The sequence below is a fragment of the Hordeum vulgare genome, chromosome 1H, assembly GCF_904849725.1.
Source record: "Hordeum vulgare subsp. vulgare chromosome 1H, MorexV3_pseudomolecules_assembly, whole genome shotgun sequence".
Lineage (NCBI taxonomy): Eukaryota > Viridiplantae > Streptophyta > Magnoliopsida > Poales > Poaceae > Hordeum > Hordeum vulgare.
Window position 1 is genome coordinate 134,934,896 of NC_058518.1, and position 15,031 is coordinate 134,949,926.

The 15,031-nt window shown below is 46.8% G+C and overlaps 1 protein-coding gene across 1 annotated transcript; it reads left to right on the forward strand.

Moving 5' to 3' along the window:
- Positions 1-5,461: 5,461 nt before the first annotated feature.
- LOC123427116 (ubiquitin-conjugating enzyme E2 2) lies at positions 5,462-14,814 on the forward strand. Its single transcript, XM_045111076.1, has 6 exons — positions 5,462-5,686; positions 8,884-9,017; positions 9,118-9,143; positions 9,991-10,080; positions 10,742-10,830; positions 14,427-14,814. Exons 2-6 carry the CDS (start codon positions 8,893-8,895, stop codon positions 14,553-14,555), a joined length of 459 nt encoding a protein of 152 aa, XP_044967011.1. The 5' UTR covers positions 5,462-5,686; positions 8,884-8,892; the 3' UTR covers positions 14,556-14,814.
- The last annotated feature ends 217 nt before the right edge of the window (positions 14,815-15,031 follow it).

Sequence of the window (15,031 nt, forward strand, 5' to 3'; positions counted from 1 at the left end):
ATTCACCACATGTTAATGCGTTGGTCCAGTTCTTTACTAAAAGGAGAACCTTAATATCCCGTAGTTTCCATTAGGACCCCGCTGCCACGGGAGGGATGGACAATACATGGCATGCAAGTTCTTTTCCCTAAGCACGTATGACTACATACGGAATACATGACTACATTACATTGACGAACTGGAGCTAGTTACATATCTCTCCGTGTTATAACTGTTGCATGATGAATAACATCCGGCATAATCATCCATCAGCGATCCGATGCCTATGAGTTTTTCCTACTGGTCCTTGCTATGTTACTTTGTCGCTACTGCTGTCACTGCTGCTACTGTTACTCTGTTGCTACTGCTGTTACTTTGCTGCTACTACTGTCACTTTGCTGCTACTGGTTATTGTTGCTACTGCTGCTATCATACTACTTTGCTACTGATACTTTGCTGCAGATACTAAATCTTTCAGGTGTGGTTGAATTGACAACTCAATTGCTAATACTTGAGAATATTCTTTGGCGTCCCTTTGAGTCGAATCAATAAATTTGGGTTGAATACTCTACCCTCGAAAACTGTTGTGATCCCCTATACTTGTGGGTTATCACGAACTGACTCAGGAAAGGTCATAGCCGGATAGCTACTTTTGGCTCTCTTTTGAAGCCCTAAACCCCCACACAGCTTGATGACATGTGTCTTGTCATCAGTGGGATTAACTTTCTTCACCGGCTGAGATCGCACGGTGAAGACGGACTTAAAGAGTCCCCAGTGAGGAGGACACCCCAAGAAACACTCACACAAGGTGATAAAGCAAGAGAGATGCGCAATGGCATTCGAAGGAAAATGATGCAACTGTGCCCCAAAGAAGTTCAAAAACCCTCGAATGAAAGGATGGGGCGGTAGAAAGAAACCTCTTTCGACGTGGGTCAGGAGGAGAACCCGTTCTCCCTCCCGCGGCTCGGGCTCGACTTCATCTCCAGGAAGCCTCCAAGACTTGTCCGCCAACATGCCATGCTCGACGAGCTCGAGGAGATCCTCCTCCCGCACAGTAGATCGGAGGAAATCCCCGTGGATCCAGCCCGGCGTCGGAGCTTGCTTCTTCGACTTGGCGACACCCTTCTTCTTCGCCTTCTCCAGCTTGCCGGTCTGCCCTTTCGTCATAGTGGCAGCGGTGAGATTGGTTGCTTCGGTTTGCGTTGGTGGCTAAGGAGAAGGAAGAGCCGGCGAGAGGAAGAAGATGATGCCCGTTCCAAACCCTAGTGCTGGAGGCTTTTATAACCAACCGACTGGGTCACTAGCAAGTGGGACCTCGACTTATCCCTTTGCACGCCACCACGAGATACGTGGCGGAGATAGAGGCGCACGAATCGAGGCGATGGCATCCACTGGATGGCTATGACGTCATCACCGCGTATCGCGCGGCAACCGAAATTTTCAAATCCCAGAAAATCCGGAACTGACAGGGTGATTGGTCACGTCGAAAGATCCTGTCAGATGCGCCGTTTCCTTTGCTCACTCGGATCTTCAAATCCACTATGATATTTTGTACCAAGAAGAATCGATCAAGGAGAATGACGAAGATTGCAATCGACATCCAATTCGGTGAAACTTTGAAGAGCATTCAAATTCAGTCTGCTATACCAAGATTTACAGTTATACCTTCACCACTCGGACCTCGATCCATTTGATGGGGTTATAGCCCTAGGGTAGGGTCATAGGCCTGATCTATAAGTCCTACCCGAGGGCACCTCATTATTAGCTTGAGGATCACAAGATACCTACCGACTGGATTAAGACGACCTTTGGCCCACTCGGTAGAGAACCACTCGAAGGATTATCTTATACTCAACGACTGGATTCCACTCGATGAAGACCAGAAGCCAGTCGACATAGAAGGCCAGAAGCCACTCCAGCGAGGCTAACAGTCAGACGTTAGATTACTATAGTTAATGTCATTTATGGCATACTTTACCTGTAACGTATGCATTCAATCTCACTTATAGTACCCTTGAAGGCTGGATACTTAGGAGGGGCAGCGCACTCTATATAAGCCACCCCCTACCCTCTGGCATAAGGGTTTGCATTCTGTAACACTCATATTCCACTCGACACTAAAGCTCCAGAGCACTGAGACGTAGGGATGTTACCTCCACCGTAGAGGGGCCTGACCTCATACATCCTTGTCGTAGCTAGGACTCTGCCCTCTACTTTCGTACCCTACACATTTACTGTCAGGCTTATACCCAAGACAACGCCCTAGGGAAAAATCCCTAGGGTTGGCCGATGATGCACAAGGGGGAGGAGTCCGCCTCCAATTCAGTATATATGGTGGAGAAGGAGTCCTCCTCCTAGTAGGATTGCCCCACATCTCCTCTATTCGGCCGAATAGGCCCATGAGGCTGGCCACCCAACCCACCACGGGCTGGTGCACCACCTCTAGGCCTGTGTGGTTCTCCTCCGGGAGGGTGGCCCCTTCCGGTGAACCCCCGGAACCCATTCGTCACTCCCTGTACTTTATCGGTAATGCCCGAAATCTTTCTGGAACCCGAATACATCATTGCTATATATATCAATATTTGTCTCTGAACCATTTCGGAACTCCTCGTGATGTCCAGGATCTCAACCGAGACTCCGAACAACATCCAGTTACCAACATACATAATTCAGCTATACCAAAACGTCACCGAACCTTAAGTGTGAAGACCCTTCGGGTTCGATAACTATGTAGACATGATCGAGACACTCTCCGGTCAATAACCAATAGCGGGACCTGGATGTCCACATTGGCTCCTACATATTCTACGAAGATCTTTATCGGTTGAACCTCTATGTCAAGGATTCGGTTAATCCCATATATTATTCCCTTCGTCCTTCGGTATGTTACTTGCCCGAGATTCGATCGCCGTTATCTCTATACCTTGTTCAATCTCGTTACCGGCAAGTCTATTTACTCGTCCCATAATACAAAATCCCGTGACTAACTCTTTGGTCACATTGCTTGCAAGGCTTGTTGTGATGTTGTATTACCGAGTGGGCCCTGAGATACCTTTCCGTCACAAGGAGCGACAAATCCCAGTCTTGATCCATGCTAACTCAACGAACACCTTCGGAGATACTTGTAGAGTACCTTTATAGTCACCCAGTTACGTTGCGACGTTTGATGCACACAAGTTATTCTTCCAGTGTGTCAGTGACTTACATGGTCTCATGGTCATAGGAACATATACTTGACATGCAGAAAACAGTGGCAATAAACTCACACGATCACATGCTACGTTCATAGTTTGGGTCTTGTCCATCACATCATTCTCGTAACGATGTGATCCCATTATCAAGTGACAACTCTTGTCGATGGCGAGGAAACCTTGACCATCTTTGATTAACAAGATAGTCCAATAGAGACTTACTAGGGATAGTGTGTTGTCTATGTATCCACACATGTATTTGAGTTTCCAATCAATACAGTTCTAGCATGGATAATAAACGATTATCTTGAACAAGGAAATATAATAATAACCATTTTATCATTGCCTCTAGGGCATATTTTCCAACATGATCAAGCATGGAGAAGAAGGTGTACTCATGGGAAAGAACAATGGAGCTTTCAGTGGTGATTTTCGCACTTTGAAGCCACCATAAGAAGAGCATGATGGCTTGGATGAAATATTCAAGACGCCACTTTATAAAATTCGTCCATAGGCTATTATAATTGTCGTGCCACCTTATTTTTGGGCCAGGCCCATGTAATTTCAAAATACCATATTATAGGCTATTTTTAGAGTCTGTATGTGTGGGGAGACTGAGTTAGGGTCAGTTTCGTACCCCTCCTCCAAGGGGTCACGAAATTCCTCCTCTATTCCCCCATATATAGAGCCCTTAGGGCGCCGTTTAGACTTGGGTTTTTTTAATTACATGTTCGGCATAACTGCAACTTCGCGTTCTTCATTTGTGTTCCACGACCACACAAAGGTGTCAAAGAACCCCACTTTCATCAATAAAGCTTTCCTCTTATATTCGTAGTATCCAGATTGCAATCTTAGTTTCTTGCTTATTCTTCGTTTGCGTGTAGGAAATAGACCCTCTTGGTCAGGTTGATCATGCTCCGGCGTGGTCAATAACCTCTAGGAGTTGGTTTAGCGACTGCTAAGGCGCGGCGTCCTCGCACGTTCATAGTCGGATCGTCAAAGTCCACTCCACCAAAACGATAACCACCAACTCATCGAAAGATCGGGACCCTCGCCTCTATCAAGGAGCCCCAGAGGTATAATCCTCCCTCGTATGTTCCATATGTCTGGTTGCGCCGCTCATCGGAGTGGCAAAGGGGGTGCTTTAGCCGGAGGGGAAGCGAGGCATCCACTTCAGTGAAGCGCGGATGAGGGTTGGTTTTTAGGACTGGGGGACGACGGTGGCCCGCGGGAGAGGGTGAGACACCGGATGTGTACACCGACGACGGGCCAACGATGGCCTTCGTGCGACCCAAGCGGCTTAAAAACCGAACTTTTTTATTGGGTTAAAAGTTGGGATGTCTATTGCACATAAATTGTTATCATGATTATACTGAAGTTGTCATGATATATTTCGATTACTTTTTCTTCTATGTTTAAAGTAAAATTTTGACATGTTATAAAAAGAGAATTAAGAAACTAAACTTGCCATAATGAATTACTAAAATTTACAATGATCCATGAAATAATTTTGACATGGTTCATAAGTAAGAACAAATATGCCGTCAATCACTTTAAAAATGCATGGTCAATGAGTCAAATTTGTCATGAACCATAAACTAAAGTTACCATGATGAATTATTTAAATTTACCATGGTACATACATTTAAATTTGCCATGGTTCATACAAAAAACATTTCCATGTTCAAAATACTAAAATTGTCATGATCTGTAAACTTAATTTGTCAAGACAAATTACTAAAAGTTGCCATGATCCATGAATCAAATTTGTCGTACTTAATTATTAAAATTTGCCGGAGTCAATTAATTAAAATTACTGTGAAAATTAGTAGAAATACAATGGTACTTTTAAATCTAAAAGAAAAAAATAGATGAAACATGTCGCGGCAATTTTATTGTAAATATTATGGCAACTTTAATATAAATATTAGGACAACTTTTGATCCAAAAAAGATCGTCTAAACATATCAATATTGGGTTTAGTTTTGAAGACCTCATCGAGACGGATTTAATGATGAAAATGAATTTTCAATTAGATTTTTTATTTAAGAGATAAAATATTTTGAAGTCAAAAAAACCAAAAAAATGCCATTGATGTCATATATATGATGTGGCAAGATAGATGGTTATGAAGGCATGTGGACCGTATCATAGCGTATGAGCGTTATTATGTAGAAAAATCTAAATAAATTAAGTTTTTTTTAAGTTAAGAAAGGGCAGTGTCTTAAGGCCTAGCTTTGGGGATCGGCCTCGTTTCTTGGCGGGCCTAAGGCCGACCCTCTGTCCTTTTATTCGGGTGCAATGCCCTCCTGCCTCCTCGCTTCGCCCCAAATCCATTCCCCTCCGCCCCCTTCCCCTTGTCGAACAAGGAGCCTTCTGCACCCGAATCCGGTCAAGTTCGCTGGCGTCTCCACCCGATCAACTCCACTGCAGTATGCTATAGCCCGTGGAGCTTGGGGCGTTGGTTGTACGGCGGTCGATTCCCGCGGGATCTGCCGGGGCGCCCGGAGCCGGAGGTATGATCCGCATTATCTGCTCTGCTCGACGGGTCTTGGTCTACGATCTGGTGGATCGATCGGCTGCGATTGCGCTGATTTTCTTCCGTTCGTCTGGCCGTAAAATCGTGATTGCGTTGATGACGCGAGCGGTTGCGCTGTGCTGTAGACGTAGCTTGATCGATCCGTTTTGCGAAGCACAGTTGCTTTTGCATTAGCTTGACTCCAGTCAGGAGAAAATGCAATCATCTGAGCACATACAACGTGGTGCTTGCCTTAGAAGAGGGGAAAAGCTAACCATCAGCGGGCGGATTATAATGGCCGCATCAGCCACCTCCCCCGTAAGACACGCGATTCGAGTGACTATGCGGTTCTGCAACAAAGACTATGTTTCTTAAACATATGTGATGTTGCAGTGGTCTACTATAGATTTATGTTCTGACCATCCGGCCGCCGCCAGCCGCCCATGCCGCCCATGAACGTTGCAAAAAATTTCCGCAACTTGACCTTTGTTGTAAAAATTCCTGAAACATGACCTTTGTTGCAAAAAATTCTCCCGCAAAAGTACCTATGTTGCAGAAAGACGAAGAAAAAAAATCCTGCAACAAGCAAATTGTTTCTGAAACTCGACGGTTGTTTCAGGAATTAACGGGTCCAAAGTTTATTTCTTGCAACAAAGCGAAAGTTTCTGCAACTCAGCCATCGTTTCAGGAATTATGGGGTGCCTGACCGGAGCAGATCCGACGTCACGTGTAGATCGGACGGCCCTCCAAGTGGTGGATGTTTAGTAAACATCCACCGGTGGATGCGTAGCAGGCCCCTTAGAAGAGGTGCTTCTTATGTACTGTAATTGCCTGGCGACGGGAATTCTCCTAGAAGACACGTGGAATTGTCTATCGAAGGGTAGAGGATTGAGATTGTTGAGATGTTCACTGGGTAGTTTTTTTTTCAAGGATGCGTCCAAGCGGATAGATCAGCATTAAAGGAGGACACAGAGAGGCCATTACAACACCATAAGAGGCAGCAACACCTTAGGCCAACTCCAACTGCGGACGTAAATGGGTGCGGATTGGGTTCACTTTTTATCCGTTTGGGTTGGCAAGGTGGACAAAAATGTACCTTAGGCCAACTTCAATTGATCGACGCAAATGGATGCGGATTGGGTTCGTTTTTTATCCGTTTGGGTCGGCAAGGCGGACGAAAATGTACGATTCAGTCCGGCTTGCCGTAGATGCGCTCAACGCAGCCGACACATATCAAATTTGGGGGGACCAAAAGAAAACTTAATGCAAATAAAATGTAAAATATAAACTTACTATATAAAACGCGCCCCAAAGTCCACATACAATAATTATAAGTTAATTAAACAGTAGATAGAAACATAAAAGAACAATCCCGCCACCCACAGCCCGCAGCTCTAGGCGTTGTAGTCCTCCTCCTCGGTCAGGTTGATGAACGCAAACGCTTACGCCGCCAGGGCTGCCGCCTGTTGCTGATGCTCCGCCCCCTGCTCCTCCTCGAGGGCGCGCTCCACCTGCATGGTGCCCTCTGCCACTCAACCGCCATCGCATGCCCCTCCCACTTGTAGAGGTGTTGTCGCTCCTCCTCCATCGTGCCCGGCCAAACGGGCGGGCACGACTCGTAGATGGGCTGCGGCCCATCCATTCGTGCGTGTGCGTGGGGGCGCTGGCGGTGGTGGTGCATAGGCCTGGATGTCGGCCGCTGACTCGTTGAGTGCCTGCTCGAGGCCAGGCCACATGGCTCTCCTCGCGCGCGGACTCCTCTATGCCCCGTCGTGTCGCCTCCTCGAGGGCCGCCTAGTACGCGGCCTCCTCCTCCTTCACCATCACCGGCGGTGGTGGAGGGCGGGCATCCATCTGGACGATCCCCCGGCGGTGCACATCGGTTCGGGGAGTTCGACGCGTAGCCTGGGTTGCGGCGTTGGTCCGACGAGTGGAGGGCATGGTGGTTCCAGATCTTGACCGCACGAGCGCGCTCGGACTGTAGCACCACCACCACCGGAATCCGGTTGGGGTCAAGGTGCCAGCTATGCGCGAGGTTGACGTCTGGCCACGACAAAGGGACGCGGTGCTCCCAATGGTAGTGCGCCTGGTGCACGAGGATGTACAGCCGGTTGAGCTCGCATGCTGCCCTCCCCCCTCCCCCGCTGCGCCAAGGTGAAGTTGGACGAGTCGGCCTTGCGGTCATGGTTGCCACGCTTGGAAAAGAAGCCCATGGCGCGGATATCGTCTAGGGTTCGTATTGGGCGGCTGGGGAGCAAGCTCTAGATGTGGACTAGTGTGGGGTGTGGGGAGAAGTGGGTGAGGCCGTCCCCCAGCACATGCGTGGCATTTAAAATGGACGGGCGTGGATGCTTCATGTGGCTGATGTGCGGGCCTGAACGTGCGTGCGTCATTTAATAGGAATGGCGTTGGTGGTTGGGCGGCCGAAACGCGGGCCTGAGGCGGACACTGAGCGGACACGCAGCGCGTCCGTCTCGTGTCTGTGTGGATGCAAACCTGGCCCAAATTTGGACCAGAAATGCGTCTAAACGGACATCGAGCGAACGAAATTTGGGGGTGCGTCGGCGCGTTGGGCCGTTGTTTCTGTCCGCTACTACCCAAACGGACAGCGCGGATCAAATGGGTCGCCGTGTTGGAGTTAGCCTTATAACCCAAAGGCAAGGGGAAAACTAACCTAAACTGGCTACTCACCACTATCCACCCTATCACTGACCATACCTACAAGTGGGAAGATTGTTTTGAATGCAATGGTTTCACCTGTTTGCACTCTGGTGCATCTCACCTCCATTTATTATGGGCCAAACTTACAGTCAAGACCATGACGACCTGTTTTATTGTTTTGTCCGTTCCATTTAGTTCTTAATTATTAAATCTAAAAAATAGTTCTTAATTACTATAAAAACAATAATAATGTTTGCCTAAGGCTAATGGCTGGCATGAGTTTTACCAACAAGTTCATCTATCATTACTAACAGTTATTGTTTATTTAGACATTGCACATGTAATTTTGGAATAATTCGTACGAGCAGTCAAAGTAGCTCATAACTTTGTTGGTAATACTAGTGTTCAAGTATGTAATTTTGGAAATCGAGCTGTGTGTTTGCCAAAAAATTGTGGATGCTGCAGCACTATAGGATATAATCCGAAATTTTCTTCCGTTGCCTTTCAAGTCATCTGTTGATATGGTTTCTGCAGAAGGCGGGGATGTCAACTCCAGCAAGGAAGAGGCTGATGAGGGATTTCAAACGGCTGATGCAGGATCCTCCTGCGGGCATAAGCGGCGCACCTCAGGATAACAATATAATGCTGTGGAATGCTGTAATTTTTGGGTAAGACGTCGGACTTCATGATTTTTATTTGATACCTACTTTATATAGGTTAACTATACTGAAATATCATCTCCTTATGTTGTGTTCTCTCGTTTTTCAGTCCTGATGATACTCCCTGGGATGGTGGTAAGTTTATTTAATAGCCTTTATGTTTATTAGAGGTTGTGGTTGGGAGAATAATCACAAAGTCATGAGCATGTATCTTATCATGTATTCTACTCTGTTTTCAGTATTTGACATAATTAATATATTTACATAGTTTTCGTTCTTGATGTCTCAGTTGATTTATGTAACTAGGAAACCATTTACTTCCTCTGCCAATAATATACTTACCATTTACTTCTGTGCCAATAAGAACCTTACTATTTACTTCTTGTGCCAATAAGAACCCAAAATTGACGTGGCTACACTTCACTTATTTCTTCATGCTGCTCTATTGAGCTCTTCGAAACATCTGGTTCATCTGCATGTTATTTTGTATTGTATTGTTCAGCCTGGGAACATGTAGTTCAAACATTCTACATCTTTACCAGATATCTTTAGCTACTTTTCGTGTCAAATTTACATTCAAACTATGCATATGTTTTACGTCTAGTTCACTGAAGCAATAACATTTTAGATTTCTCTTGATGTCACAGTTTGGGGTGTAAACATTTGATAAATTAGTTTGATAATGTTTTAAATCCTTGTAAATGACAGTGCATTCTAACTGATGGATTAATTATTTAATGTTAAACTCATCTGTTAGTTATGGTTTGTTGTTATTCATGTTCTTTTTCTGGTCCTTGCTTATCATATTTCTAATTTTTTCCACTAAATTTTGAGCCTTTTGTTTATAACTGAACCAACATTGATTTCTCGGGTCGAGTCATCTAGTCATATATGATATTTGTTCATGGATTTTGTAGTTTTTTTAAAGAAATCTGTATTGGTTTCATGTTACTAGTAAAGCCTTTTGTGCTTACTTTGTCAGGTACGTTCAAGCTGACACTTCAGTTTACTGAAGATTATCCTAATAAGCCACCTACAGTGCGGTTTGTTTCTCGGATGTTTCATCCCAACAGTAAGCTTTTTGTGTCCTTGTTTAATACTTATTGTGTGGGTTATCTTCTTCTTCTTTAAGTCTAGGACCTTAGTAAAGTATTGATGTAGCACTCCAAAGTCAATATAGGTTTCCAAGAGAACATATGAAATGCGAACTTGCAACAAAATAGGTTAACATGAACTACTAATCCTAGCCATTTAATTGGATCAAAATGATTTACATTAAACACCAAAAGCTAGCATCACATTCATCCAAAGTTGATGTAGTTGCTGAGATTTAAGTTTTCGTTCTCCTATTTTAGCGTCTGTTCCTACCTACTACACCTGCTACATGCTGAAATCTTCAATTGTGGTTCTATATGCTGCATTGTAGTGGTTTCAGAACATTGAATATGATAGCAATTGTACAGATTCAACTAATGCTTGTTTGAGTTGATAAATTTGTCTTTCCCTTTTCTTATGTCAGTATTGGTGACAATTAGTTTACTATAATTAGAATTCTAGACAGTGACCAATAGTTGTGCAGCCTTTACAGCATATTTGATAGCAAAGTGTTTAAAGTGACCTTTTTTTTGTGTGCCCTTTTTGTAATTATTCTCTTGTTGCAAGAACCTTATAGTGGCATTACGTTTTCACTCCCACTCATTTTATTTCCTAACATATTGATTCATTGTAAGCAGTTTATGCGGATGGAAGCATATGTTTAGATATCCTCCAAAACCAATGGAGCCCGATATATGATGTAGCTGCTATATTGACATCCATTCAGGTAGATGTCACCCTATCATTAGTTTAGTCAATTGTTACTACCGCTAGTTCTCACAACATGCTGCTTACAACTTGAAGTTTTATCGTGAAATATGTTGATAAACCCACCCAACAAGGATTCTTTAATTCCCACCAACTTGACTGATATTTCTTTGATATTCATGTGAATTGTTCCGTGTAGAAACTACCACTCCCCCCAGTCCGGTGTGTAGGGCTCCTAGTGAAAATCTATTTGTTCCAAAACTACCTAGGAATAAGGCCCACAATCATTAATTAGCCTAATTAATTGGCAGAGCTGGCCCTCTCCTCCCCCTAGAATAACTCCTGGGCACACCCGAGTTCTTTTTTTCGGTGGTGTAAAATGGCTTCATGCATGCGCAAGCACATGTGAAAACGAATCTGCATGGATCTCTCGCCTCCTCTTCCTGGTTGCGTTCATATGGATTGCTCGCCTCCTCTTCCCAAAAGCTGAAGCGCATCCTCTATTTATAAAAGCAACACCGGAGGTGATGGAAGGAGAGGGGTGGACTTGGCCAGGTGATGCAAGATGGATCGAGAAAGTCGATAATGTTGTTGAGAATTGGGTGGAGTCTATGGAGATTGGAGATGGCGTGTTGGAGATGGAGGACCATGCCGTGGTGGAGGAGGGCGAAGCCGTGGTAGAAGAGGAGGTCCAAGCCGTGGTGGAAGAGGTTGGCCACGACGTGGTGGAAGTGGTTGGCCACGACGTGGAGGAGGGCCAAGCCAAGGTTGATGACACCGAGGTCATCGAGCATCGCCATGCATGCCTTGAACTGATGTTTGCTGATTATGATCGTCGTCGTGCACACATGGACAAATTGTTTGCCGGGTTTGAAGTCATCCGAACCACTCGCTTCCGAACCCATCGTGCACAATGGGGAAATATGCAAGCCTCACATGTAGAAGAGAGCACGGGGATGGGTTCGGAAAGCGAGTGGTGCGGATGACTTCAACCCGGGCAAACAATTTGTCCATGTGTGCACGACGACGATCATAATCAACAAACATCTCTTCGAGGCATGCACGGCGATGCTCGATGACCTCGGCGTTATCAACCTTGGCTTGGCCCTCCACCACGTCGTGGCCAACCTATTCCACCACGCCTTGGCCCTCCTCCACCACGACATGGCCCTCCATCTCCAACCACAGCTTGTCCCTCCTCCAAAACGACACCTCCAATCTCCATGGACTCCACCCAATTTTTTTTCTTTTTTTTCGAGAAAACGCAAATGACATTTGCGTTTTTTTCATTGAAAAGGCAGAGTTTGGGTTACAGGTCCTCCTAGGAGGTTCAAATTACAAAGCAAAAGGAGAATAACTAGTGGACATCCCAGGTCTGTGGTAGCACTACTCGAAGGCCGCGAGCGCCAGCTTTGGCGCAAGCAGTGGCCTCCTCCTTGATGTTGCTGATCAGCTGGAGCGATGAAGGCCGAGCACCCTCAAAGGCGCAAGCATTGCGGTGCTTCCAAATCATCCACGACACGAGGAGGGCGGCGGACGCTAGGCCCTTGTGCAGCGGCTTTGGCGTGTTCTGCCTGGCCTGCAGCCACGAGTCCATGAGCGAGGCTTCATGGTCCGGCGGGGCGGCTGTCATCCTGAGCCAGGCGAGGACCTCGTGCCAAGTTTGGCGGGCGAAGGGACACTCAAGCATGAGGTGGCGCATCGTTTCCGGGGCTTGATCGCAGAGCAGGCATCGGGGGTGGTGTTGCATTCCATGGCGCGCGAGACGCTCAGCAGTCCAGCACCGGTCCTGGCAGGCAAGCCAATGGAAAAATTTGACCTTAGGTGGAGCCCCATTCTTCCATATGAGCTTCCATGAGAAGCATGTCGTGGAGCCCTGGAAGGTTGCCAAGTAGGCAGACTGCGCGGTGTAGACGCCGCTCGTCGTCCACTTCCAAGTTAACTTGTCCGGCTCGATGGAGAGGGTGACTTGCTGGGCAAGCTGCCATAACTGCAGGTACTGGCCTATCTCGTGGACGCCGAGAACTCCATGAATGTCTCTAGCCCAAGAGTTGCCAAGGAGGCCCTCAACCACTGTCCCGTTCTTGCGCCGTCTTTTGGGTATGCAGAGGCGGTGGCGGCGGGGCGGTGTGAGCAGGGCCGGCCGCGGAGTCGTCATGGCTGGGGGTGTTTGGGGGGAGCGCGACCATTTCGCCGGTGGAAGTCCTCGCAGCCGCGAGAGTCGTGGCCGGAGATGAGGCATCTCCGGCAGCGGATGTCGTTCTTGCAGTCCCGGACCCGATGGCGATGATCCAGGCAACGGAAGCAGAGTCCATCAATTGCCTCAGGGGAGGGGCTGCGCGGGCGCTGCAGCGCGGGCTCCGGCTCGGGTGCACGGCGGTGGCGGCGGCGGTTCTTGCGACGAGGCTGCTGGAAGCCGTCAGCATCTACCATGTCGCCGCCCGCTACGCGGTGCACCTCCGAGCGAGGGCCGATGCGAGCTTTGGCCGGCAGCCGCGCTGCCGCCACCACAGGGCCGGAGGCGGGGGGCGCGGGGGCGGCGCTCCGGGAGGCAGACGCGGGGGCGGCGTTCCGGGCGGCCGGCGGCGTGCGAGCCACCTCACTGTAGGAGCGCGCGGAGGATTCGCTGTCGGAGCTGGACCAGCGGCCGTTGCCGAAGGAGACGCGGTCACCTGACATGGCGCACAGCGGGAGATGGGTAGGGGCTGGGGACGAGGGCCACCGGCGTGGATTCGACGGCGGCGAGGTTGGTGGAGGGTTGGGTCAGGCTAGGGGAGCGGGAGGGAGAGGGAGAGCCATCTATACTCAGAATGGACTCCAACCAATCACAGTATCGATTTTCTCGATCCATCTTGCATCACCCGGCCAGGTCCAAATCTCTCCTTCTCCTTCCATCACCTCCTGTGTTGCTTTTATACAGCTTTTGGGAAGAGGAGGCGAGCAATCCATGTGAATGCAACCATGAAGAGGAGGCGAGCGATCCATGCAGATTCATTTTCACATGTGCATGTGTGAAACCATTTTACACCACCAAGAAAAAGGACTCGGGTGCACCCAGAAGTTATATAGGGGGAGGGGGGAGGGCCAGCTCTGCCGATTAATTAGGTTAATTAATGATTGCGGGCCTTATTCCTCAGTAGTTTTGAAACAAATAGATTTTCACTAGGAACTCTACACACCGGACCAGGGGGAGTATGTTTTATGTCTTATTTAGGGAACAGTACATCTGAGGTGTCGGAAATAATCCACAAATCAGTTACCAATAGTACATTGCTAACTTTTGTACCCATTCCCTGTTGACGTAGCTGGTTATCAACCAGTAAATGGAGATGGTAAAACAATTCATATCAAAATTCGTCTGACCATCTGCTTATAGGCTTGCTGTACAATGTACAGCCATGAAGGTGAAATATAAGTATTTGAAAAAGAAGAGCATAACCATATGTACCAGTCCTTGTACCTGCTTTTATTGCTTCAGTGAGAGTGACTTAGATGCAGCAGATACTAAACAACAAATGTGAAAATCACTAGTTATTTTTATCTGTCAAACAATCCATTTTATCTCGCTATACAAAAGTTGCTGTGTATCTCTGACCTGGCATTGAATAATTACAGTCACTGCTTTGCGACCCAAACCCAAATTCACCTGCCAACTCAGAAGCGGCCCGCCTATTCAGCGAGAACAAGCGGGAATACAACCGTAAAGTACGTGAGGTCGTGGAGCAAAGCTGGACTGCAGACTAAAGCCATTGCATCAAATAGTGATGACAGCTAATTGCCCATTAGCGCCTTGTGAGTCTTATGTACTGAACTGCTTGTAAGGTACTCCCTCGGTAAACTAATATAAGAGCGGTTGGGTCCAAACACTCTTATATTAGTTTACAGAGGGAGTAATTATAAATGTTACATCATGCTTGCAATCGTGTATGTTCTTGGGAGTGACATTCTTAGACGCTCAGCATGTACTCCCTCCGTTCCTAAATATAAGACCTTTAAGAGATTACACTATGGACTATATATGGATGTATATAGACATATTTTAGAGTATAGATTCATTCATTTTGCTCACTATGTAGTCTATAGTGTAATTCCTAAAAGGTCTTATATTTAGGAACGGAGGGAGTAGATTATTATATCCAGTCCACATAACATACCATGCTGGCTTTGAATCAGATGAGCACAATATGGATTTGCTATATGTTAGCTCTGTTTTACTGAAT

Bases quoted from the DNA above. Each gene is read 5' to 3' on its own strand.
- LOC123427116 (XM_045111076.1), top strand. From the start codon at position 8,893: ATGTCAACTCCAGCAAGGAAGAGGCTGATGAGGGATTTCAAACGGCTG. The intron at 9,018-9,117 runs GTAAGACGTCGG...CTCGTTTTTCAG, and splicing joins TGGAATGCTGTAATTTTTGG to TCCTGATGATACTCCCTGGG. The intron at 10,081-10,741 runs GTAAGCTTTTTG...CATTGTAAGCAG, and splicing joins TCGGATGTTTCATCCCAACA to TTTATGCGGATGGAAGCATA.